This window comes from Anastrepha obliqua, chromosome 2 (assembly GCF_027943255.1).
Source record: "Anastrepha obliqua isolate idAnaObli1 chromosome 2, idAnaObli1_1.0, whole genome shotgun sequence".
Classification (NCBI taxonomy): Eukaryota; Metazoa; Arthropoda; class Insecta; order Diptera; family Tephritidae; genus Anastrepha; species Anastrepha obliqua.
The window spans coordinates 54,575,039-54,598,506 of NC_072893.1; the positions used below are offsets into that span (position 1 = coordinate 54,575,039).

Here is a 23,468-nt window from a genome sequence, read left to right on the forward strand (position 1 = left end):
TCTTCTTCCGCGGTTACAGTAAATGGTGAGCGTTACCGTGACATGCTCAACGAGTTTTTGTTTCCAAAAATTAAAGAGGATGACATGGACGACATTTGGTTTCAACAGGACGGTGCAACTTGTCACACTGCCAAAGTTACACTCGAACTTTTGGCTACCGTTTTTGAATTCCGATTCAAAAAGCAAATTTTACATGGCCCACCCTTTACATATCAGTAAAAAATTAAAGAAAATTGTGGAATTTTTAAACATAGTAAGTCTTTCTTATCATTTTTTTTGCCAAAAGTATTCTGGGACTAGACTTTTATGTAGAATATATGTTAACTTTTATTAGCACTCAACTACCAACAATTGAATTTACAATTATCACATATTAAAAAAAATTTGTAAATTGCTATACACTACCGAAACGAAAATAAAAACGCACAACTTTATCAAAGCATTTAACCTGAACTTAATACATACGTACATATGTATGTTTGTATATTAAAAATGCAATGTTGTATTTGAAAATTTTAGTAACCCAAAGATATTCGAGCACTTCGAGAACACATTAATGCAAAGCAGCAACAGCTTTATTAGCAGCGTCATCCAAATCCACTGCTGTTTGTATAGGCAGTCCCGAATCCTTCAAAATCTTTCTGGCCTCATCCACATTTGTGCCTTCCAATCGTACAATAAGTGGCACCTTAAGATTGAGAGTTTTTGAAGCTGCTACCACACCGTTTGCAATGGTAGCACAGTTAACAATACCACCGAAAACATTAACAAGTATAGCTTTCACTTTCGGATCGGATGTGACAATTTGAAAGGCCTTCAACACTTGACTTTCCTTAACACCACCACCAACATCGAGGAAATTCGCTGGCTCTCCACCGCTTAGCTTGATTATATCCATAGTGGCCATAGCGAGACCAGCACCATTTACCAGACAGCCAATATTGCCATCCATCGCTACGTAATTGAGATTATTTTTAGCTGCTTCTACTTCGCGTGGATCTGTGTCTTCTTCCGCCGTGTGAAGTGCAAAAATATCATGTTGACGATATTCGGCATTATCATCAAAGTTTAATTTCGCATCAACAGATATAACTTCGCCAGTATCGGTTTCTGCTAATGGGTTTATTTCGATTTGTGTAGCATCAACTGCCTTAAAGAGATCGAATAGCTTTTGAATCTCGCCGGCGGCACGCTCTATACACTGCCCTTTAAACTCCAGAAATTTAGCTATTTCGCTAAGTGTCTCTTGTGGTATTGGTTTGTCGAGATCTAAGGGTACAGTCTTGATTTTCTCTGGTGTCTTTTCGGCGACCGCCTCGATGTCCATACCACCAGCTGGCGAGGCAATGAGCACTGGACCATTATGTTCACGATCCAACACTATGGATAAGTACGTTTCACGTATTATATTTACGCTACGTGCCACCATTACTTTTTTTACCAATATACCCGACTTTGGCGTTTGTTTAGTAATGAGACGGTGACCGATCATTTTATTTGTCAGCTCCAGAACTTCGCCTTTCCTGAAGTATATGTATAGACATAAGTAATTAGTTTTGAGATGATTGCGCGATGCATGTTTATAGGTATGATACTGACTGTTTGGTAAGATGTACGCCACCTTTGAACCCGTTGTCGAAAATCCCCTTACCACGACCGCCTGCTAGTATCTGCGCCTTCACCACGTACTCCGGACATTCTGCCATCAAACAAAATAACGAACATGATTTAAGATCAATGTTTAATAAACAAAATCTAACCGAATTGATTGATCTTCTGCGCATCGTTTGGCGACTTATCCAGCACTTTGAATTCCTGTATAGAGACACCATATTTCTGCAGCAGATCTTTGCTGTTGCACTCCAGCAAATTCAAATTCCGCACTTGGTGCTGATGTGTTGCCTAAAATAAAAGACAGTGGTAAATATGATAAAATCATGCCTAAGTGATGTGCCTATGAGCCCAACCTAACCTTTTGAAGTACTCGCATGACAGGAGTAAAGCCGGTGGTAGCGCGTAACAGTGACAGCATTTTGTTTTATGGCTTACGAGTGACAAACGAAAGTATTTCTGTGCGAATTAACACTAAAAAATAATATTTACATATATTGAGGTGATAAAGCTTAAATGAAAAACTGGACAAAACAGCAGCACTTTGAACTTCTGCTTTTAATCTATTGTCTATTGAATTATCTTCCCTATTGAAATGATAGGCTAATTCTTATCACAATGAATACGGCCAAGAGAGATTCGAGAGAAAAGAACTAAAGTTGCAAACAGCTGATAGCATAAGGGTGCACCGCGATATTATTTTTTATTTAAATTACGTATATATTTTGGAAATATAGAAAGTGTACTAAAATTTAACAACCGGCTGTTTGATTGTAAAATGATGTATCTATTTCAATTAATAACTAGTTTGATAAGCAGAACTTGCATATAGACAACTAACCTTCACATTAAACAAAAATGAAATTGCATTGCAGTGTTTCCAACCTGTGTCAGAAAAAGTCCTGTGAAACATATGGCAACGGCACTTCTGCTGTCAATATTGATATATTCACTTGACAATTTTGTCATTTGTTTGACCATAACCTAAAAACCTCACTTGATGCTAAACTTTGCGTCTTCCTGCCGATAATTCCATAAAAATTTATAACAGGAGTTTCAGTATAGTAAATTTTTCGTAAACATTGTAAACATGTCCGCCAAACCATCAGTTATTTCAGTTACGAGTGCCGATGAGTATAATAAACTAGTCAAGTAAGTTACATATATTAGTGTAGTTTGATTCTTAATTTCGCTAACGATTTGCCATGGAAATTTGTTCTATGCTGAAGTGCCGAAAAGACTACAGTGGTGCTCTTCACAGCCGATTGGGCTGAACAGTGTAAACATGTACTTGAAGCGCTTGAAGAGTTGGCTAAGATATTGAACGACAAATTGCAGTTTGTCAGTATAATTGCTGAGAATTTTCCGGAGATATCGATGAAACACCAGGTACAGTAATCTTCTATTAAACCAGGCACTCACTTTTGAATTACTTGAATTTTGTTTAGATTGAAGCTGTGCCCACCATTATCTTCTTTACTAAAGGTACGGCAGTGGACCGCGTAGATGGTGTTAATGTAGCTGAAATCACTGCCAAGTGTAAAAAGCTTGGTGGCTCGGTAGGCGGCGAATCATTGGAAGATCGTTTAAAGGCGCTTATTAACAAAGCCGATCTGATGATATTCATGAAAGGTGACCGTACTGCTCCACGTTGTGGTTTCTCGCGTCAATTAATCGAGATTGTAAATGCAACAAAGTATGTAGAATTTATATAAGACTTAGATTTAAATGTTTGATTACTAAAAATTTGCTTACCGTAGAGTACCCTATGAGACATTCGATATATTAAATGACGAAGAAGTCCGACAAGGTCTAAAAACGTATTCAGATTGGCCAACGTATCCGCAGGTGTACGTTAAAGGCGAGCTAATTGGTGGATTGGATATAATCAAAGAGCTGAAAGCAAATAACGAACTGGAAACTGCGTTGACGGGTTAACGTATGATTCAGTAACATTCTTACATAGAACATTTTATTTATTGCGCAAATAAAATTGACAACTGGCTTTGTAACACAATACAAAAGTTCCCAGTATTTTAAACTTACAATCAAAAACATGCTCAATCTATTACCAAGGAGATGCTGTAAAATAGAAAATGTGTATAACAAAAAATATTTATTTATATAAAAAACGCATACTATTATTCTTACATTTCAAATATGTAGAAATACATATGTATAAAATATTAAGCTTAATCAAAATTTGTCACATGCATCATTTGTGTACAAATGTAATTTCAATGAGTATTCCGCTCCATCATTTAAGTATTCCAATACAAATTGTTTGAATATAGTGAAGGTTGCGTAGCGATTGGCAGCAGTATGATCCAAGCAATAAACCCAATAAAGTAGCAAATAATGAGCAGTATACGGCGTACCAAATGTTGCTGCCACAAATCTTGGACATCCGGTAAGCCCATATGATTGCAAAATGCATGCACAAGGAATGGTGCAACAAAGTGACCAGTACGCGCGAACAGGAAAGCTGAGTAGAAACCAAAGATTGTTGTATAGGTTAGCTGAAAGCCTAAAAAACGGAAGAAAGCGGTTAAGTAGTAATTATCACCTAAATATATTGCGTGCAGCGTCATACAAATATCAATAGCTGGGTATACAATATGTTAAAGCCAGCTATTTTAAACTTACAAGATATCACTATGGCAGTTTTTAGTTCCATACCCAAGCTAAGGCGCTCACCAATATGGTGTATATGCGCTGTGCCAAAGAATAGCGGCGTTATGAAGACAGACGTCAAAGGTGAGAAACTCTGCAGGATCAGCGGCATCATACAAGCCCGAAAAACGAATTCCTCACTAAGTGGGGCCATAACGTGATTACGTATCCAGAGTATATTTTTAAACGAACCGATCCAATAGTCAGGATCTAAAACATAACATGTCTTACGCATTGAACTGACATTACTCCAAATCACACACTTACCGGCAAACACTTTTAGCGATTCATTTTGCATTTGTACACATAGTGGCCCCAAAAATAGCAACATTGTTAGCAAGTACGGTATTACAATGGCTGGGAATAGTCCTTGCAAACGCAAACCTAAGAGTTCGGCAAACGTGACGCGTTCCAATAGCTCAGGTGAAGAAAATTTATATACAAAAAGTGGTGCAATTAGCATTACAACCGACACGCTGAAGAAGCGTCGCTTAACCGTCGTCGGGTGGTCACGATTGTGCTTAGTGTTCCACACATATAAACTGGCGACATAAACCACAGAGAGTATTAGACAGCAACTCACTGAGGTTATAATTGGTATATGTGGTAGAGGAACAGGCGCACCAGAAGTCCCCTGGCTGCTGTTACTTTCGCTGCTTTCATTCATGGCATTTGGTTACTTTTATTGATGGCCTTGGATTTTTTGAGTTGCAGTATTCTTAAAATTAAAACTTAAATAATCACCTACATATGGGATGAGTTAATTTTGATGTTCAAAGTTTGCAAAAAAACAACAACAAAATCAGCTGTTTGTGAATTGGTGTTGCCAAATTTTCTCGAACAAAATAAGCCATATTAAAAATTTACATAATTATAAATGAAAATAGTTTAGTCCATACGAGTAAAATCTAATGACTTATTTATTATGGTATTTCAATTCGTTTTTCTAGTTCATAACCTTTCATTGTGTTATTGCACAATTTTTTAAAAATACTATAAATTAATACGCTGATATATCGAGTACATTTGTGTATAATAATTTTTGAATTAGGTCCAAGCACTTGGGTATTATAAGCAAAGCTTTCGTGGCCATAATGGAAAGTGCACCCTTTTTTAAAAACTGAACTAAAATTATTTCTTAATAAATTCATCCCAATTGGTGCAACTCTAACTCACTCACACCACGGACAAGTGATTTTGTTCCGCAAACAGATAAGGTACATACAAATTTTTATATTTGTGCAAACTAAAACATATTTTTATTAATGCAGAAAGTTTAATTAAAAAATTGCTTTTTCAGCGAGCTGTCATGTCAAAGCCGTCGATATTGATCGTAGAACCGTTTTATGGAGGTAGCCACAAGCAGTTGATAGACACGATTATTGAATGTGAGTAGTGAACCGCAGAGTGCCGGTCGCAGCAGTGGTAGTGCCTCCTATCACTTTATATATTTTGTTTCTTAATATTGATTATATTATGCATTGGCATAGGTTTAAACATATGCGACTATGAAATATTCAGTCTGCCGGCGAAAAAATGGCACTGGCGTGCGCGTACCGGTGCGCTTTATTTCTCGCAAATCATACCAGTGGATCATGAGTACAAAGTGCTCTTCACCAGTTCGGTGCTGAATTTAGCCGAATTACTAGGCGTGCGCCCGGATTTAGTAAGCTGCAAAAAGATTGTCTACTTCCACGAAAACCAATTGGTTTACCCGGTGCGTGAGGTGAAGGAGCGCGATTGTCAATATGGTTTGAATCAAATACTTACTTGGTAGGTTATATTAAATGATGCTTTAATTTATTTTGATTTCTGTAATATATGGCTTATATTTTCCTAAAATCACAGCCTTGCAGCCGACAATATAGTTTTCAACTCAAATTTCAATCGCACTTCCTTCCTGGATAGCATCACGCCGTTCCTCAATATTCAACCCGATTTTAAATTGAAGCATATACGCGAGAAAATTGAGAAAAAGTGCGAAGTGTTATACTATCCCATTAAATTCCATGCCTTCCCTAATAAACGACTGATGATCGGCGGCGCAGAGCCATCTCTAACTGCGCTGATGAGTGATAAAGACTGTTTGCATTTGATTTGGCCACATCGCTGGGAGCACGACAAAAATCCAAAACTATTGGTGGAGGTGCTGTTGGAACTGAACAAGCGGCAAGTGGATTTCAAAGTGACCATATGCGGCGAGAACTATCAGGCGGCACCAGAGTCCTTCGATGGTTTACAAGATAAGCTAGGCGCAAAATTGATAAACTTTGGCTTCTTGCCGCGTGATAAGTACATTAAGACATTGTTGTCCGGTGACGTTGTAATTTCAACGGCAGGCCATGAGTTCTACGGCGTTGCTATGTATGTGCAAAGTAAATTATTTCTAAGTAAAAAATTTAACGATTTTTTTGTTTTTTTTTGCAGGTTGGAAGCGACATATTGCGGCTGTATGCCGATTGCGCCTAATAAACTCGTATACCCCGAAATATATCCAAAAGAGAATTTATACAACACTTCCAATCAGCTAATTAAAATGCTGTACAATTGGTGTCGCAATCCGGAACTATTTCGGCGTCAGAGAGACACATTTTTCGAATACTTTACATTCGACCGCTACTCAGCGCAACATTTAGTGCCTAAATTTCTTGAGAAATTGCGCATTTAATGTCGCATTTACTTGGCTGGACTATTCTTTAACATATTTGCTGCAATATCACGTAACCGTATTCGAATGACAAAAATTTAAGTTAAATGTTATGGAAGCGTATCAATTAAATTGGAGAACTACGTTCTGGAAGCGGTAATTTCCAATGAGGATGGAATAAAACGTGCCCTTACAAAATTATGGTTATATTATAAGTTAACGGACAGAAAGATGTAGCAATTTTGTAGAACAAAATTTTCTATCTATGACAAGGTAGATATCCTAATTCAATATTGAAATTTGTTACACATTTAACATTGGTTTTCAACGAAATTCAAAGAGAAAAAAATGAACCATTCTACAGTTAAATATTAATATATATAATTGTTTGTTGTTTTTAAGTATAAACTACTGTTCACCATATCCTTACAAATGTACATAAAGTAATATGTACCCATACAAATATATACTCTATTATAAGTCATCGTAAAGTAAATGAACCTTTTATACGAATTCTTAATTTGTATCCCGCATTATTATGCTAAGCGCTTAACAAATAATACATCTAAATATATGTTGAGTGATTTTAATATACGAATAGACAGATATTTACGTAATGTGGTTGAGCTAGCCCCGTGCAGTTCATTACGCTAAAAGTGGTTTTCTTTAAATTTTGGTGGTGCGGAATACGAAACTCTTTCGTGCGCTCGATACTCTTCGTCGTCGTCGTGACACTCGCGATAGCATTGCGCACAAAATAGTTCACCATCACAGCCTTTGCAGCGGTACACTGCATCTTCGTTGCAGATATTGCACCAAGGTAATTCTTCGAGATCGCCGGGTCGTGTGCCTGCTGGAGGTGGTGGCACGCTAGAGGCCAATTCAACTTCCAAATCTGGGGGTGGTGCAGGCAGGCGTGATTCCGCCAAATACTAAGGAATACATACTCGTGTAATAAGAATTTGCGAGCGGTTCGCTATTTTTCTCCTACCTTTTCCATAACGGCTTTCAAAACCGTTTCATCGTCTTCATTATCACTAGGCGTATTGGTGTCTGGCGAGTTTTCTTTCTGGGAAGCTCCTAGATTGGAGGTGATTGCACTATCCACTGGATGCTCTCTTAAAGCCCTCAAGCGTCTTTCAATATCTGAGATATTGTCGCTGCGCTCATTTGCTATTTGCCTATCGATTTGGGTTTCACCCATAAATTGCTCAAGAAGATCTTGCATTTTTTGTTGATCCGTGCGCTCGTCTGTAGAGAGAAGTAAGTCTTTTTTGGAATAATCCTTTTGTGGCATGCCATTTAAATTGGCAAGCCGCGCGCGTATTTCGTCGTCCGTGCCAGGATTATCTATAGTTTTCAGATCCTTTAAACGTTTCGAAATTACGGTGTCAAGATTATCCTCGATGTCAGCATTTTCTGTATTGGAATGTGTGGCTTCAGCAGCAGTAACAGAGTTTGAGATTGGTGCGAGAACTTCACCCAAGTCAGGCGGCGGATCATCTCTGAAAGCATAGTTGCTCTAATAAGCATAATTAATAATTTCGATATTTAAGTAGTAATTTACTCTAGCAACGCTGCTGCTGCTGCAACTAGGGGATCTGTGTTTTTATTTCCTTTTGCCCTTGTCACCAATGTCCCAGGCAATGCGTCGATGTCAACGACCTTCTCGGTCGATTGCTCTTTTGAAAGCTTGTCATAGCATATCAGACACACATTAAGCACCTTACCACCGTGTCGTGGCACTGGCATAGGCCGTTTGAGGCATTTAATGCAGTACGAGTAACCACAGTTGGGGCAGCCGTGCTTTATGGGGGGTAACAAAAAAATTTTCTTAAATTGTGTTGATTTTAGTGAATATAGAAATTACCTCCTTTGTGAAAAGTCCATACTTTTTGCTGCAGCCAAAGCAGGACATTTTTACGATTTAAAACTTATAAAATATACTTTTTCCGTATTTTTCAATAACTGTTGACCACTACGAAATTTAATTAACTGTAAGTACTGAATTAATCATCGTTCATTCGTTATCAGCTGATGTCAGCTGTTGTTTACAAAGGCCGCTTCGGGCGACATCTGATTGTCAGTTGTACGATTCAGAATTATTTGTTGCGCTAAACGGATGTGAGTCAGTAGACCGGAAATGTCGTTTTGAATGTTTCAAGAAAAGATAATTTTTCCTGGAATTTTTTGTTTTGTTAAATTGTGTGTGATAAAAATTCTTGTGAAGTGTTGTTTTTGTCTTCTCGAGGGAACTTGTTATCGCTAGAGGGCGATGAAGAACCGTAAAATGAATAATCAAAAACTTAAAAATTCGGATATCGTTAACAAACGGACAGACGAGCAGACGGAAAAACGGACGAACAAATGGGCCAAACGGACGGACACTAGCGAACAATGTAGGGAACTCCCTCAGAGGAAGAGCTCTTGGCTTCTAGTCAAGTAATAATTGTTGGCGTGCTGCCGGTATGCGTAAAGCCGATAAGGCAAGGTACCAAAAGATGATCGACGAGTACCTGGCGTTCCAGGCAACCCAGAAGGCAGAAGGCGTGAAGCACATTCGTTCACAAGACGAAAGCGGTAAAGCCCAAACCAGCAAAGTGCGCATGTAATGAGGTGGCACGGGGTCACCAGGAAATTGCATTGGTGGATGAACTAAGGAACCGCGGTAAATCTGCATTGGAGAAGTGGTCCGAAATCGAGGCATGGCCCTCTCATATTGTCGTTGATCACGTCATGGCAAGCCCGGGAGGTCAAGTGCCGGGACTTAATTTAATGGAGGTAGTCCGTGGATACAGGTTTTTTTATTTTGATGTCCTACAAAACGCTGTGAGCAAGATCCAGAACGACTGGGAAGGATTTTTGAGGCTCAAACTAATTCCGGCTAGCAAGATTCCACGACGGTCGAGGGCTCGAATCTTGACACCGTACATGAAGTTCGAAGCTTAGCTGATGGATGACTTTGTGCATTATTATTAAAGCGGACCGTATTATTGTTGTTGTAGTAGCATGAATTCGGGTCGTTCCGGTTGGGTAGAATCGACTGTCATGGGAACGAACAGTATTATAAAAATTAGCAGTGTGCCCTTTCTTCTCCAAATCGCGGAGGAGAGCATCTGGAGCCACTGGAAAAAATGGACAAAAAACGTTGGTTCGGCGAGAGGGAAGCGCCACTGAAGATATTTCGTTCTGCAAATCTAGAATATGAGGAGGACGAGGTTGACGACGCCAACGAGTTGCTCACGGGTATGCACAAGGACGACGCCAATATCCTTAAATTAGGTCAACAAGTACGACTTTCGAGGTTGTCCAAATCAATCTGCAGCACTCTAGGACTGTAACGGACAACACTAATCGTTCTCCTATCGGAGGCGATGCAGACATCACATTAATATAGAAACCCCTGGTACGGAGCACTAACGTAAGCGATTTCTCTCTTAAAAACTACAACTTGTATTATAAGCGGACCCAGGGTAATCCCAAGACGGTTTTTGCCATATAATTACCTTTTCTTAACCCCAGAGAGACGAGTATTCATGAGGTTCATAATGGATTTTGTAGCCAATTTTGGGTTCAATCCTCCCTGCTGAGATTAATATAACAAACAACTTGCAATGTAGTTCCATCATGAACAAGCTTCCATAGAAAAACTCCCCGGTGGGTTGACATCAAGATTGACACAACAAATCGGACAGAGCCTTGGTTTATATAGTAAAAGGTAGGCTTTGAAACCTGAAAAACTGAAAAACTTTGGGGAAAAGTACTTAAGCTATGATAGTTTTCAAATAAGATCAGAAAATTGATTTAGAAAGATACAGTAAAAATTGAAGTGGTGAACAAAATGTTTGAATAAAATGTGAATCCAAAAATTAGAAACAGTAGATTTATTTAATAACTTAAAAATCAAGCCACAAACACAAGGAGATTAGGGACTTGATTTGATATTGACTTCTACAACTGGCATTGCTATCCGCAGATCTAACTCGTTGACGCTTGGCTGGGGCAAAGTTCAGTTTTTTCGTTTCATAATTTAACCATGAACCGTCTTACAAACGAACAACGCTTGCAAATCTTTGAAGTTCATTATAAAAATGAGTGTTCTGTTAAGAAAGTTTAAAGTCGAAAAATTGTGTTCAGCGACGAAGCTCATCTTTGGATCAATGGGTACGTAAATAAGCAGAATTGTCGATTTTGGAGTGAAGATCAGCCAGAAGAATTGCAAGAGCTACCAATGTATCGAGAAAAGGTCACAGTTTGGTGCGGTTTATGGGCTGGAGGTATCATTGGACCGTACTTCTTCAAAGATGCTACGAATCGTAACGTAACTGTGAATGGTGAGCGCTACCCTGAAATGATATCCAACTTTTTTTTGCCCAAAATGCAAGAGCTTGAATTGCATGACATGTGGTTTCAGCAAGACGGTGCCACATGCCACACAGCACGCGTAACAATGGACTTGTTGAGAGGCGAGTTCGGTGAACATTTTATTTCACATTCGGGACCTGTCAACTGACCACCCAGATCGTGCGATATAACGCCTTTAGATTATTTTTTGTGGGGCTATGTTAAAGCTCATGTCTATTCAGACAAGTCTGCTTCAATTAACGCATTGGCAGACAACATTAATGCATTTATATGTGAGATATCGGCCGAAACATTGGAAAGAGTATGCTAAAATTGGACCAAGTGGATGGACCATTTGAAGCGCAGTCGCGGTCAAAATTTGCATGAAATAATCTTCAAACATTAAATTATATGGACTGTACTGTCGATTTAAATAAAAATGTCATGTATTTTTCTAAATTTTACGTGTGAGTTTTTGAAAAACTTTCCTATAGCTCTTAAAAAATCACCCTTTATAACGCATCGGGCGTGACCTTAGTGTGGACGTAATGCCTGAACCTGTTGTTCTGTTGTATGCTACGATTACTTATATGCTTTAGAATGTTAGTAATCTTACTGTTCAGTCTAAAGCTAAATTCTAACGGGAGTTCTGCTTAAGGACAGATTTGGGGTATTCGATTTCTGTTTTGAAATGGTAAAAGAACTACGTGTTTTTGTGATTACTATTCTGTAGGACTCGGGTTAGCTGCCCCCAGTGTACTTGAAACATGAAATAATAGAAAATTTATTTTCTAATACTGGCCACCCCGCAGATGTTTCTTTTAAAACCAGGCGAAATTGCGCAGTTTATAATAATAATAAATTTCCTTCCCTTTGCAAGGCCTGACCTACTGTACTAAAAAGTAAATTCCAATTTTTGAATAAAATTTAATAAAACTTTTATTTTCATACTAAGCCATTTGCATGGGGCCTGAAATCGAATATCAGCCATTGTGCGCCCAATACGATCATCCGACTCATTTTGACTTATGGAGCTTTCATGTGGTGGGGAGCGGTGCAGACAAAATCGTACCTAAGGAATCTCGTAAAAGTTCCAACAATTAATTTGTTTAGGAATAACAGGCGACGTTGGAAGTGATCCTAAATACAGGGTTGGCCATATTAAACTGACCCATGTGATTATTAAAAAAATATGGAAAAAGAAACATTTTTTTGTGTTTCATTGTGAAAAACATTTAATTTAGTTCAAGGAGATTCGTTTACATCACTTTTTGAATATGATATCGCGCAAGTGGTCGCCCTTAGCTCGTATAGCGTAATGTGCCCGTTTTTCGGCGTTTTCCATAGTTTTGGCCAGCGTCTCGGCCGATATGGCGGCTATTTCCCGTCGGATATTGGCCTTAAGTGCGCCTAGTGTCTTTGGCTTGTTGACGTAAACCTTAGATTTCAAATTACAGTAAAAAGTTATAGGGTTACTCAATGGGTCAGTTTAATATGGCCAACCCTGTATTCCGCCCTTCGATAAATATGTTAAAGGGATGGCGGCCAAGTCTGCTTCTAGGATTAGTGCAGCAGACATGCTAAAAGAAAACACACACACACACTGATGCATGACAGTTCTACTATTTGGGGAGTACTCGCAAGACGCATCGAAAACAGAATATCTGGTTCCGAAGATATATGCATCTGAACGGAGACTATAAAATACGAATACCTAACAGGAAGGATGGGCAGACCAGAGTCAAATTAGACGACAGTAGTCACCATGTCTATAATGACCGGGGAAAAATGGACAATGGCACTGCATCGGTAGTGTACTCGGAATAATTATCCTTAAATCGCTCCTTTAGACTCCCAGACGGATGTAGCATCTTCCAAGCTGAGATCTACGCTATAGATAAAGCAGGAAAAACGATAGGACTGATGGACTTACCTACAGCAAACCTTACCATTTTGGTTGATAGTCAAGCAGCGATCAAGGCACTGGAGGTCGACCTCGCTTATCCAACAACACAACACCTCACTTTGTTGGATTTCCGGCCACTCTGGAGTGGAGGTAATTGAAAGCTGAGCTTGACCTTCAGCGCGTGGTAGAGGACTTAAACATTCCTTTAAATGAACTATACCCTGCGATTGACTTGAGCGTAATCGCAAAAACCAATAGAAGATGGATTCTGACTACCAACTGCAGGACTTCCAAAGCGGTCTGGCCAAGCTGAATCTTAAAGGGGCAAAATATCTGCTTGGATTCAACAGAGCAACTACCAGCGTACTCACACGTGTTATAACCAGTAGAATGGGTGTACCTTACAATGACTTCTGCAGGAGCTGTAGGAATGAATGCCTTCCCCTGTAAATGTCCTGCTCTTTAAAGAAGCCGTGCAAATATCTTGGCGATTCTTTGAAGACTTGGAAAGTTTGAAAAATGTCTAAAGGGACTGGTTACCTTCTTAAAAAGATCTAAGCAACTTAGTTAGCGGATGGGAAACAAATGCAGGTTTCACAATGGACCTTAGGATCATCGGCTGTGTTGTTTTAGACACGAAAACTGGCTAACCTACCCTGAGCCATTCGCAAAACTTTTCTAAGTGCTTCATAAACATTTTCAACATAGAGATTGAGCGTAAAGATTAAATTATTATTAAGGGGTTAGGGGTAGTCAGAATTTTCAAAAAATTTGAATTTTTTTTGCATTTTCTTAAAGTATAATATCTTAAAAATGTTGTGCGAAAATTTGAAGTGAATCCGACACAATTCTTAGCGCGTTATTCAACAATTAACAAAGGGCGCTCGGGCGTTCCGGAGTATTCGAGAGCAAGTAGCTAGCAGCAGCTGCATATATCGATAGCAAAACTTTAAATGCGTTTTTCTCAAAAATATGTTTTTTGAACTAGTGATCACTGTACTTAAAAACCGCTTGGTCGATTTCAATAAAATTTATACTGCTGTTGAAAAACATAAAAAAACTCTTGCCTGATAGAAAAAAGAGGTTGTCTGTATAGTCGGTTTACTGACGATAGTTCAACGTGATAACGTCATAAGAAAATACTGATTGAATGGTTGCATTTTTCAAAAGAAAATTTTAATTTTATTTGTTTGATAGATATTTTGTATGGATATAGAGAATGGGTTAACATTAACATAACATAATATACTTTAACATAACATAACATAACATAACATAACATAACATAACATAACATAATATACTTTAACATAACATAACATAACATAACATAACATAACATAACATAACATAACAAACATAACATAACATAACATAACATAACATAACATAACATAACATAACATAACATAACATAACATAACATAACATAACATAACATAACATAACATAACATAACATAACATAACATAACATAACATAACATAACATAACATAACATAACATAACATAACATAACATAACATAACATAACATAACATAACATAACATAACATAACATAACATAACATAACATAACATAACATAACATAACATAACATAACATAACATAACATAACATAACATAACATAACATAACATAACATAACATAACATAACATAACATAACATAACATAACATAACATAACATAACATAACATAACATAACATAACATAACATAACATAACATAACATAACATAACATAACATAACATAACATAACATAACATAACATAACATAACATAACATAACATAACATAACATAACATAACATAACATAACATAACATAACATAACATAACATAACATAACATAACATAACATAACATAACATAACATAACATAACATAACATAACATAACATAACATAACATAACATAACATAACATAACATAACATAACATAACATAACATAACATAACATAACATAACATAACATAACATAACATAACATAACATAACATAACATAACATAACATAACATAACATAACATAACATAACATAACATAACATAACATAACATAACATAACATAACATAACATAACATAACATAACATAACATAACATAACATAACATAACATAACATAACATAACATGCTGTTCAAGCAAGGTAACGACGCATGAGCAAGATAACGACGCATTTTTTGGTGCGTGCAGCCGGCTACATAGAATTATAAGACGTTATCACGTCAAAAAATAATAATAACATTAAAACAACAGGTATTATTAACAAACTTGGTTTTATTTTAAATTCTTCAAGTAAATCAAATTAATGATAATCAATAAGAAGGCATATGCAAATACAAATACGTGAATTTATATATGTACATATGCGCATATACATACATATAATATAATGTATACGCTCACTTAAGTAGGAGAGAGCAAGATGTCGAACGTTGCCGTTCGTTTGCTTTGTTCGTTCCGCGATTTCGCTTGCAGTTCATTCAAGGTAACGGCAATGAGCAAGGTAACGACAAATGAGCAAGGTAACGACAAATGAGCAAGGTAACACTAATGAGCAAGGTAACGACACATTTTTTCGTGCGTGCAGCCGGCTAAATCGAATTATAAGACGTTATCACGTCAAAAAATCGATGTTTTGAACAATTAATTCGGGGTTTTCCATGAAAATCTGAAAAATATTTCCTGAGACCGCCATATTGTTAATTGTGAAAAAAATTCGATCAGGCACAAGGTTATCTATAAATCAAACTTATTTCTTTTGTCCGATTGATTTTAGATGAATCTTCAAGGACTTGTGCTGATCACCGCAAGGGGCTTCTGGAGAAACGGACTCCCCACAAACAGCGATAACTTTTACAAATATAATTTTTTTTTTAATTTTGCTAAAATCAAGTCGAAACATGATGTATTCATGCTATGTTTTTATTTTTGTAAAATAAAGCAATTGACTAGCAAAACAGAATTATTGAAAATCATAATTTTTTCAGGCCTCTGACTACCCCTAACCCCTTAATTAGATTGTATCTGTGAAAAATTCGCCAAATCGGAACGTGACTCCCACCACAAAAATTGATAATAATGTAGAGAAAGCAAAAGGGTATCATAAAAATGTAAACAATTTTTGAATATTTTCCGCGCAATGGAAAAATTGAAATGATGGCTTACTTCAACAATTCATGTGAAAAATTTGAATCTAAAGTCACGAACAATGACCAAATGAAATTCAGACATTCCGTACTCATATCCCATCTCTTTGTTCAAATACATAATTTTAATTTTTAATAACCAACCAGAAAAGGCGCCTGCATTTCTTAGCGATAAATAGGCACGTGACCAAAATTACAAATCCACACCACCAACCAATCAAGCTGGAAAGTAGCTAAGGCTGGCTGGTAAACAACGAGCGTGAAAGTAATCAATGACTGTTGGCGAAAGCAGCAAAGGATGATAAAGCGATATGGCCCTAGGTTGGATACATCTGCATGACTTTGCATGTTTGAATTGTAGATATATATATATGTACATACATATACGTGTTAGATCCAATTGCCAAGAGTGAACTTTAAACGTGAAATTCGCACATGCACATACATACCTACGATTTCAATTGTTCGCCTCTGGCGTATGTCTTCATTTGTCTGGTGTGAAATCTAGGTATATTCCAACCTCTTTTTCTTTCTGATTTTCAACTTTGTTTTGATTTTGGTTTTACAGGAATTTTCACATAAAAAAAAAATAAATAATTGGCGCGTACACAGGAATTTTCACATACTGAAATTTAATATTAACATTTCCCTTTTTTTGGTCGAGTAAAATTTTCGTCAACGACAACTTTATTTATCTGCTTGGCCTGTACGGGAATTTCTGAAGCGGCTTGCCAGTGCTCAAATGGTTTGGCGCGTTGCCCATTGGGCGAGATTAGTTGTTCTCTATTTTTACGTATTTCATTTTGCGCTTTGGGAAAACTGCATACTCATATACATATCTATGTTTGCATGTATGCATATGTATGTGTGTCCCTAAACGTTGCTTTCCATAATAAATACCATTTACACCACAGATTTTCGGGTGACTAGCAAATATTTTCCTAGGGCAATTTTTTTTCAATAGCCTGGGGCAAGTTCGGTAGATTGCGCGCGCTTTTAAGTATACCCAGTGGGAATGCCTAAAATGTGCCATTGGGGTGTTGAATATACATTTTCTGTTATTGTTGGAAATTTAAATCCTGCCATTTTATCGTGCGTTTATCTAGAAAAGCATTTAAAGTAATTAGCGTAAATGGCTCACAAAGTGGTATATATTGATTCCCTTGATATGCAGTGTAGGGAAAATTTAAAGTTAGGGCTGTTTTTGAAATTAAAAAAAAAAAACAACGCAGTCTTGGTTTTTGAAGATCAGATTTTGTTAACCCATTTTCGGCAGCTGGTCGATTTTTCGACCACCAACTTCGGACTCCAATATCTCAGAAACTAAATGTAAATTTATTGATCAGTTTTCACTAGTTTTAAATTTGGAATTTAGTTAATTTCTAGAGCATAATTTTTTAAGAAAAAAAGGTTCAGGGCAGATTTTTGTAAAAGAATGAAATTATCACTATTTTTACGTGTTTTTTGTGCAGATGAAAAAATAATGAAAAACAAAAAAAAACTAATAATTGTTACTAATTTATTGTGAAGAGAAAAGATGAAATTAAGGGGGTCTTCTGGTCTCGAGGCCCTGAAATGAAGGGTTTTTTTGGGGATTGATTGTAACAAATCCTGTGAATATTTAAAAAAAAATTTTTTTTTATTTTAAAGGTACATGTCTTGGCTTTTAAAAAATGGTTTTGAATTTGAAAAAAATTAACACCCGCGACCTTGAAATGGCGCTGAAGACGTCCACCTCCAAACGAAACAGGTCTCCATTTTGGTCACGGTTTTTCCACCTGGGTAATCAGAAAGCAAAAATTAGATATGCGTTGTCTTCAGAGTTGCCCTGATTAAGTTTTTCCGTGACAGATTTTTTTTTTTTAATTTTTTTCAAAAGTTATGCAACAATTTGCAAAAAAAATTTTTTTTTTCTCATTTTTTGAACTTTAAAAGGTTATAAAAATGGAATGAAAAAAAATTTCAAAAATCGTACACGGGGAAACTTAGCGTTAAGTTTTCCGAACCTTTTAAGACCAAAACCATTGAAATCGGAGTATAACTACTATGAAAAGTGTGACCAAAATGCTTAAAAAACACGATTTTCGGGGAAACGCGTTTAAAGATAAAGTTTATGATAAAACGGCCGGAGGAGGGTACACTTCGGTGCCCAGAAAAATGTGAAAAAATGCGATTTTCAAAAAATTCTTTCTGTGGCGTATTCTCGCATACACATACAACAAAATTATGCAAAAAAAAAAAAATCGATTTTTTTTTCGCTGGAGACCAGAAGACCCCGTTAAGAGAATCAAAAAAGTAACATATCGATATTGCAATAATTTGTACTGTTTCATGGACGTAAACTTTAGTGGTCGAAAAATCGACCGTTGGCCAGGAACTGTCATGTAGGATAGAACAAAATCTAGCAATATTTTTTTTCTTATTGAAAGAGATGGAAGTGAGTATCTTTGTGGTATAGGAAAGGTACTACCCCTGCAGGGAAAATCACTACTAGTGAACCAAAATTCTAGTTCAACACTATTACCTTACCTGCAAAATCGAACCTGTCCTATATTGCAGGTATTTTCTAATTGGAACTGAAAATCCATCAACTTCCAACGCGGTAGGCTTAAAAGTAAATCTGATTTTGCCCGTCCCATTTGGCGAAAACCCAGAGATTTTCAATACACAAGGACCCCAATAAATGTGGAAGCAATCAAATTGGAAGAAATGTTTTCTGAAATTGGTAAGCAATCAATTCTTTTTGTATACGTATATATAATTGAACCATTTTTTAGGCTCGAAATCCCCCTATGATCTCTTTATATTGTTTTTTGATAATAATATTATCACAAATATTACCACTTTCACAAATGAGTATGCAAACCAACACAATGCGCCAATTAACATCACGCCAATCGAAATACGTAGGTTTATTGGAATATTGTACCTATCGGGGTACCATACTTTGCCACACATTGACCACTACTGGTCTGTTCGGCCGGACATGGGGGTTCCAATTGTGAAGCAGGCTATGAGTCGTAATCGGTTTAAAAAAATTAAGCAGTTTTTCCATCTCGATGACAACACGAATTTAAACGCAGCAGACCGTTTTGCGAAGGTTCGTCCTATTACTGACGCTCTCAACAAAAAGTGTACGCAATTTGGAGTCTTTAGCCATAATCTCTCTATAGGCGAACAGATGATTCCATACTTTGGACGCCACTCCTGCAAAATGTTTATCAAGGGAAAGCCAATCCGGTTTGGGCTTAAAACATGGTGCTTATGCTCTGAAAGTGGGTACTTATTTCCTAGTTCATTGTACGGGGGAGCAGCAACACCTCACGATAAAACTATTGGTCTAGGCGCACAAACAGTCTTAGACTTGCTTGCCAACGTATCTGACCCTGAGTGCCAGATCATTTTCTTTGATAATTTTTTCTCTTCATACCATCTAATGTGCCTTTTGAACGAACGTCGATTTTTTGCAACTGGTACTATTCGCGAAAATAGAATGGGCGATTCTCCTTTGAGAAATTTAAAAAAAGAAATACGAGGAACATTTGACCAACTACTTGATCATCAGAAAGAAATATTGACTGTTCGGTGGAATGATAATGCCGTAGTCAATGTTATAACTAATAACTCCGCAGTCAATCCAATTATTAGCACTAAAAGATATTGTCGGAAGAAAAAACAAACTATCACTATCCCGCAAAAGTTATTCAAGAGTATAATCATGGCATGGGTGGTGTAGATCTCCATGATAATGCGGTGGCAAATTATAGAATATGTATGAGAGGAAAAAAGTGGTGGTGGCCAATATGGACAAATGCTCTTGGTAACGCAATGGTCAATGCATGGAAACTTCATTGTATGATGGCAAAAATTGAAAAGATAAAACCACTGTCACAAATTGATTTTCGTTCCAAAGTCACAACAGAATTATTGAATTACGACAAGGACGAGGACGAGTATGAAAACGAACATGGAGATGGAGGTCCATCGAAGCTTCCTAGGATCAATGAAAGGGTACACGCCGTCATGAGAAGCATTGAAAACAAATTTCGGCGGTGTAAATTTTGCAAGAAACTTGCAAAAAGTGCAATATTCATTTACATACTAAATGTTTTGATGATTATCATAAAAATTTGTAAGCTGACTTTTCTATCAATAAAACAACAAAAAAATATTTGTACTTGAAATAAAATGAAATAAATTGACTTCGTGTGCTAAATTTTTTCATAAATGTTGTATAATATTTTTTTTTAATATATTTGACGGTTTTTAGCCAGCGGTCGATTTTTCGACCAGTCCATATCTAAAACACCGATGGTCAAAATTTTTTTTTTTTAAATTTTTCTTGATTATGGTCCTATAAGCACTAACTAAAAAGAAAATGGAAAAATTATGTCGAATTCTTGTAGCGGCCGAAGATGGGTTAATGCAATAAATTCCGTTGACTTTTTTGACGAAATTTTCGATGTCCGTATGATGCATTCGTTTTGCATGGCCATTATAGTCTAGACAGACCATGGGCTTAATCGGGATTACAGGCGCAGGTAATTCTGATCAAAATTGTAATGTGACAGACGATTGTTATGCGGACCAGCGAACAACTGATTTGCTTTTTGGATAGTTTTGCCATTGAAAGATGGATCGCAGGCAACAAATACGGGTATTAGCTGCCCAGATACTAAAAAATTATTATTTATTAATAAAAAATCGTAAATTGCAATTTTTCAAACTACTCCGAAATATCAAAACAATGAAAGTGATTTCGAACGTGTTAGCGCATACTAGCATTGCATCCAGTCTTTCTTGTTCTTCTCTTAAAATGTTTCAATGTTTTTCATTCACAATAGATATTAACTGTCATTATCAGCAATGTTGGCATCAAAAATTTCCCTAATCTGCTTAAATTATGAGAATTATACAATATATGTATAGTTGTGAATCCGAATTAGTTGCACTTAATTCCTGAGATAATACCGAATTAAGTCGTTAATCCCGATTAACGCTACCGTCTGTCTAGGCTATTATAGTTCAATCGTCTTTGTTGTGTTATTGTCAATACAGGGTGCGCACGGTATTTGAGAACAATTTGAAAAAAAAAATTTAATTAAACTTCACAACATTAGCTTATGCAAAAAATAGCTGTAATAACCTCCTCGATCCGAGTCCAGAAACGGAATGCTCCTTATACATATTGACCATAATGGTATTAATTGTAGCCTTCCGGGAAGAAATGGTGTTATGAGGATGCTTATTGGTTTCCGTTCAATTAGGGCATCTATACGTAATAATCCAGAAGATTAAGCTCTAAGGAGTTAGGCGGCCATAAATTTGGAAATTTTTAGCTATCCAATTTTGTGCCGCCATCGTTTTGTGTGAGGGAGCAGAGTCTTCCTGAACGATGTATGGGCTGTTTTTTTCGTGTAGAAGAGGGGAAGCATCAAAAGCCTGTGACCGAAGCCGTGGTGTGGGACTTTAATGCACTAAAGGCGGTGTCTGCTAAGCTTTGACACAGAAGCCTTATAGGACTTTCCAACTTCTATAGCGCTCCTTCTTGGAAGTTGCTTATTTGTTAAAACTTATTCGCAAATAAGTTGCAGGCGGTCCGGCTATCCGCAAACTCCCATCCACCACGACATCCTAGATCCCAACTTAGTCGTTCGACCCCGAAGGAGCGAGGACCGCCGTGCATGGGCTGTCACCACGTATACTAGGGTTTACGGTTTTACTACTGTCTCTAGAACCTCGATATATGCAGCAGAATCCATTTGAAATTCTTGAGTAAAGACGTATGGTGGCAAGCTTGAGAACTTAAAATTATAATACATACACAACAGAAATATTATTGGAAGGATTTTTTTCTTGTTCTCATGGAATTCATGTCCGGCATATGTCCGCCGTGGCTACAAGCTACATGATCCATTCGATCAGCCCTATTTTGGATTAATTTTTCCAATCAATCTGAATGAGCCCAATCAGCAAAAATGTGATGCCAACATTTGACTTTAATACTTGCACGAGCTGTATTTTAAAGGCACGTAAGCCAAGATTGGCGGCCGCCATAGCCGAATGGGTTGGTGCATGACTACCATTCGGAATTCACAGAGAGAACGTAGGTTCGAATCTCGGTAAAATACCAAAACTAAGAAAAACATTCTAATAGCGGTCGCCCCTCGGCAGACAATGGCATACCTCCGAGTGTATTTCTGCCATGAAAAAGCTCCTCGTAAAAATAACTGCCGTTCGGAGTTGGCTTGAAACTGTAGGTCCCTCCATTTGTAATGAGTAAAATCCTATACGGGGCTCCTATCTGGCATCTGACCACGCAATGCTCGTCCGTAGCATAAAGATAACGTTTCGATTATGCTGCGCCTTTAAAATTGTTTTGGATGAATCAGTGCTAGGAGCTGCGGGAATGCACTCAATTATTCCTGGGAATGGGACGAAGCGCTAAGTACGTAAAATACCCAAACTTGAAGTGCTAAATTTTCACCTGACTCCCTTTCTAACTGGGCACGGATACTTTAAAACATACCTCCATCTGTTCAAATACGAACAAGATCCTATTTGCGTCTACTGTGAACTGAGGAGAAGAGTAGAAAAAGATACAAGTTTTGCAATATATTTGGCGGAAGCTACACGTCAGAGTCATTTGTGAAATTCGTGCTGCAATACAGCGAAAAATGGGCGACAACATGCGTTGCAATAATAAAGACTTTGAAAAGGCTAAGGAAGAGTACGGCGTATGAGTGGCGACTAATTCGCTTTTCCTGCCCTTAAAAGAAATGCTTGGCAGTAGGCACGTGTGCTAATAATAAACTTGTTCTGGTTTCATAGGAGCCTTTGAGGAAGCGCGCTGCAAAACGCCCGTGCAAAAAACAAAAAACAAAAATCAGTATTGGGTTAACTGCTTAAAAATAGCCAGAGCGCTACAAGTCATTGTTATTTACGGCCTGAAAAGTGATGGTTTCATACTCCAAGTAATTGAATTGCCAAACATTGTGCTGTAGTAACGCTGCTTGATGATGTTTTAGCAGTCTTTATCGGACGCTACTCTGCTGGCGTAGGTTTAGCTACTCGAATTGCCAATGTTGGCCGGCGTTAAGTGGCTCTGGATAGGAGAGCCAACAGAAAT

The 23,468-nt window shown here is 37.3% G+C and overlaps 5 protein-coding genes across 6 annotated transcripts; 2 read left to right on the forward strand and 3 right to left on the reverse strand.

Annotated features, from left to right (window-relative positions):
- Positions 1 to 320: 320 nt before the first annotated feature.
- LOC129238942 (succinate--CoA ligase [GDP-forming] subunit beta, mitochondrial) lies at positions 321 to 2,239 on the reverse strand. The gene is made up of 4 exons (XM_054874186.1): positions 1,973 to 2,239; positions 1,761 to 1,902; positions 1,600 to 1,699; positions 321 to 1,523 (listed from the first exon to the last, which is right to left on the reverse strand). Exons 1-4 carry the CDS (start codon positions 2,030 to 2,032, stop codon positions 554 to 556), a joined length of 1,272 nt encoding a protein of 423 aa, XP_054730161.1. The 5' UTR covers positions 2,033 to 2,239; the 3' UTR covers positions 321 to 553.
- Positions 2,240 to 2,567: 328 nt separating this feature from the next.
- Positions 2,568 to 3,635, forward strand: LOC129238850 (glutaredoxin 3). Its single transcript, XM_054874066.1, has 4 exons — positions 2,568 to 2,763; positions 2,841 to 3,000; positions 3,060 to 3,307; positions 3,372 to 3,635. Exons 1-4 carry the CDS (start codon positions 2,702 to 2,704, stop codon positions 3,547 to 3,549), a joined length of 648 nt encoding a protein of 215 aa, XP_054730041.1. The 5' UTR covers positions 2,568 to 2,701; the 3' UTR covers positions 3,550 to 3,635.
- Positions 3,636 to 3,717: 82 nt separating this feature from the next.
- On the reverse strand, positions 3,718 to 5,065 carry LOC129238849 (CAAX prenyl protease 2). Its single transcript, XM_054874065.1, has 3 exons — positions 4,552 to 5,065; positions 4,258 to 4,494; positions 3,718 to 4,138 (listed from the first exon to the last, which is right to left on the reverse strand). Exons 1-3 carry the CDS (start codon positions 4,949 to 4,951, stop codon positions 3,873 to 3,875), a joined length of 903 nt encoding a protein of 300 aa, XP_054730040.1. The 5' UTR covers positions 4,952 to 5,065; the 3' UTR covers positions 3,718 to 3,872.
- A 333-nt stretch (positions 5,066 to 5,398) lies between these two features.
- On the forward strand, positions 5,399 to 7,525 carry LOC129238638 (glycosyltransferase-like domain-containing protein 1-like). Of its 2 annotated transcripts, XM_054873738.1 has the most exons (5): positions 5,399 to 5,501; positions 5,585 to 5,672; positions 5,775 to 6,057; positions 6,133 to 6,648; positions 6,712 to 7,525. In XM_054873738.1, exons 2-5 carry the CDS (start codon positions 5,594 to 5,596, stop codon positions 6,950 to 6,952), a joined length of 1,119 nt encoding a protein of 372 aa, XP_054729713.1. In that variant the 5' UTR covers positions 5,399 to 5,501; positions 5,585 to 5,593; the 3' UTR covers positions 6,953 to 7,525. The 2 variants fall into 2 exon arrangements, with proteins under 2 accessions (XP_054729713.1, XP_054729712.1); XM_054873737.1 differs by lacking the exon at positions 5,399 to 5,501 and having other exon boundaries at positions 5,526 to 5,672.
- LOC129238639 (abscission/NoCut checkpoint regulator) lies at positions 7,288 to 8,950 on the reverse strand. The gene is made up of 4 exons (XM_054873739.1): positions 8,802 to 8,950; positions 8,499 to 8,737; positions 7,923 to 8,436; positions 7,288 to 7,863 (listed from the first exon to the last, which is right to left on the reverse strand). Exons 1-4 carry the CDS (start codon positions 8,847 to 8,849, stop codon positions 7,582 to 7,584), a joined length of 1,083 nt encoding a protein of 360 aa, XP_054729714.1. The 5' UTR covers positions 8,850 to 8,950; the 3' UTR covers positions 7,288 to 7,581.
- Positions 8,951 to 23,468: the final 14,518 nt, after the last annotated feature.

Excerpts from the sequence above, each read along its gene's own strand:
- LOC129238942 (XM_054874186.1), bottom strand. The coding sequence starts at position 2,032 with ATGCTGTCACTGTTACGCGCTACCACCGGCTTTACTCCTGTCATGCGA. Across the intron at positions 1,903-1,972 it reads TCATGCGAGTACTTCAAAAG|GCAACACATCAGCACCAAGT; the intron begins GTTAGGTTGGGC and ends CTTTTATTTTAG. Across the intron at positions 1,524-1,599 it reads GGCGTACATCTTACCAAACA|GAAAGGCGAAGTTCTGGAGC; the intron begins GTCAGTATCATA and ends CATATACTTCAG.
- LOC129238850 (XM_054874066.1), top strand. The coding sequence starts at position 2,702 with ATGTCCGCCAAACCATCAGTTATTTCAGTTACGAGTGCCGATGAGTAT. Across the intron at positions 2,764-2,840 it reads GAGTATAATAAACTAGTCAA|TGCCGAAAAGACTACAGTGG; the intron begins GTAAGTTACATA and ends TCTATGCTGAAG. Across the intron at positions 3,001-3,059 it reads AGATATCGATGAAACACCAG|ATTGAAGCTGTGCCCACCAT; the intron begins GTACAGTAATCT and ends AATTTTGTTTAG.
- LOC129238849 (XM_054874065.1), bottom strand. The coding sequence starts at position 4,951 with ATGAATGAAAGCAGCGAAAGTAACAGCAGCCAGGGGACTTCTGGTGCG. Across the intron at positions 4,495-4,551 it reads ATCGCTAAAAGTGTTTGCCG|ATCCTGACTATTGGATCGGT; the intron begins GTAAGTGTGTGA and ends GTTATGTTTTAG. Across the intron at positions 4,139-4,257 it reads AACTGCCATAGTGATATCTT|GCTTTCAGCTAACCTATACA; the intron begins GTAAGTTTAAAA and ends TCCGTTTTTTAG.
- LOC129238638 (XM_054873738.1), top strand. The coding sequence starts at position 5,594 with ATGTCAAAGCCGTCGATATTGATCGTAGAACCGTTTTATGGAGGTAGC. Across the intron at positions 6,058-6,132 it reads TTGAATCAAATACTTACTTG|CCTTGCAGCCGACAATATAG; the intron begins GTAGGTTATATT and ends CTAAAATCACAG. Across the intron at positions 6,649-6,711 it reads GAGTTCTACGGCGTTGCTAT|GTTGGAAGCGACATATTGCG; the intron begins GTATGTGCAAAG and ends TTTTTTTTGCAG.
- LOC129238639 (XM_054873739.1), bottom strand. The coding sequence starts at position 8,849 with ATGTCCTGCTTTGGCTGCAGCAAAAAGTATGGACTTTTCACAAAGGAG. Across the intron at positions 8,738-8,801 it reads ATGGACTTTTCACAAAGGAG|CACGGCTGCCCCAACTGTGG; the intron begins GTAATTTCTATA and ends CCCCCCATAAAG. Across the intron at positions 7,864-7,922 it reads TGAAAGCCGTTATGGAAAAG|TATTTGGCGGAATCACGCCT; the intron begins GTAGGAGAAAAA and ends TGTATTCCTTAG.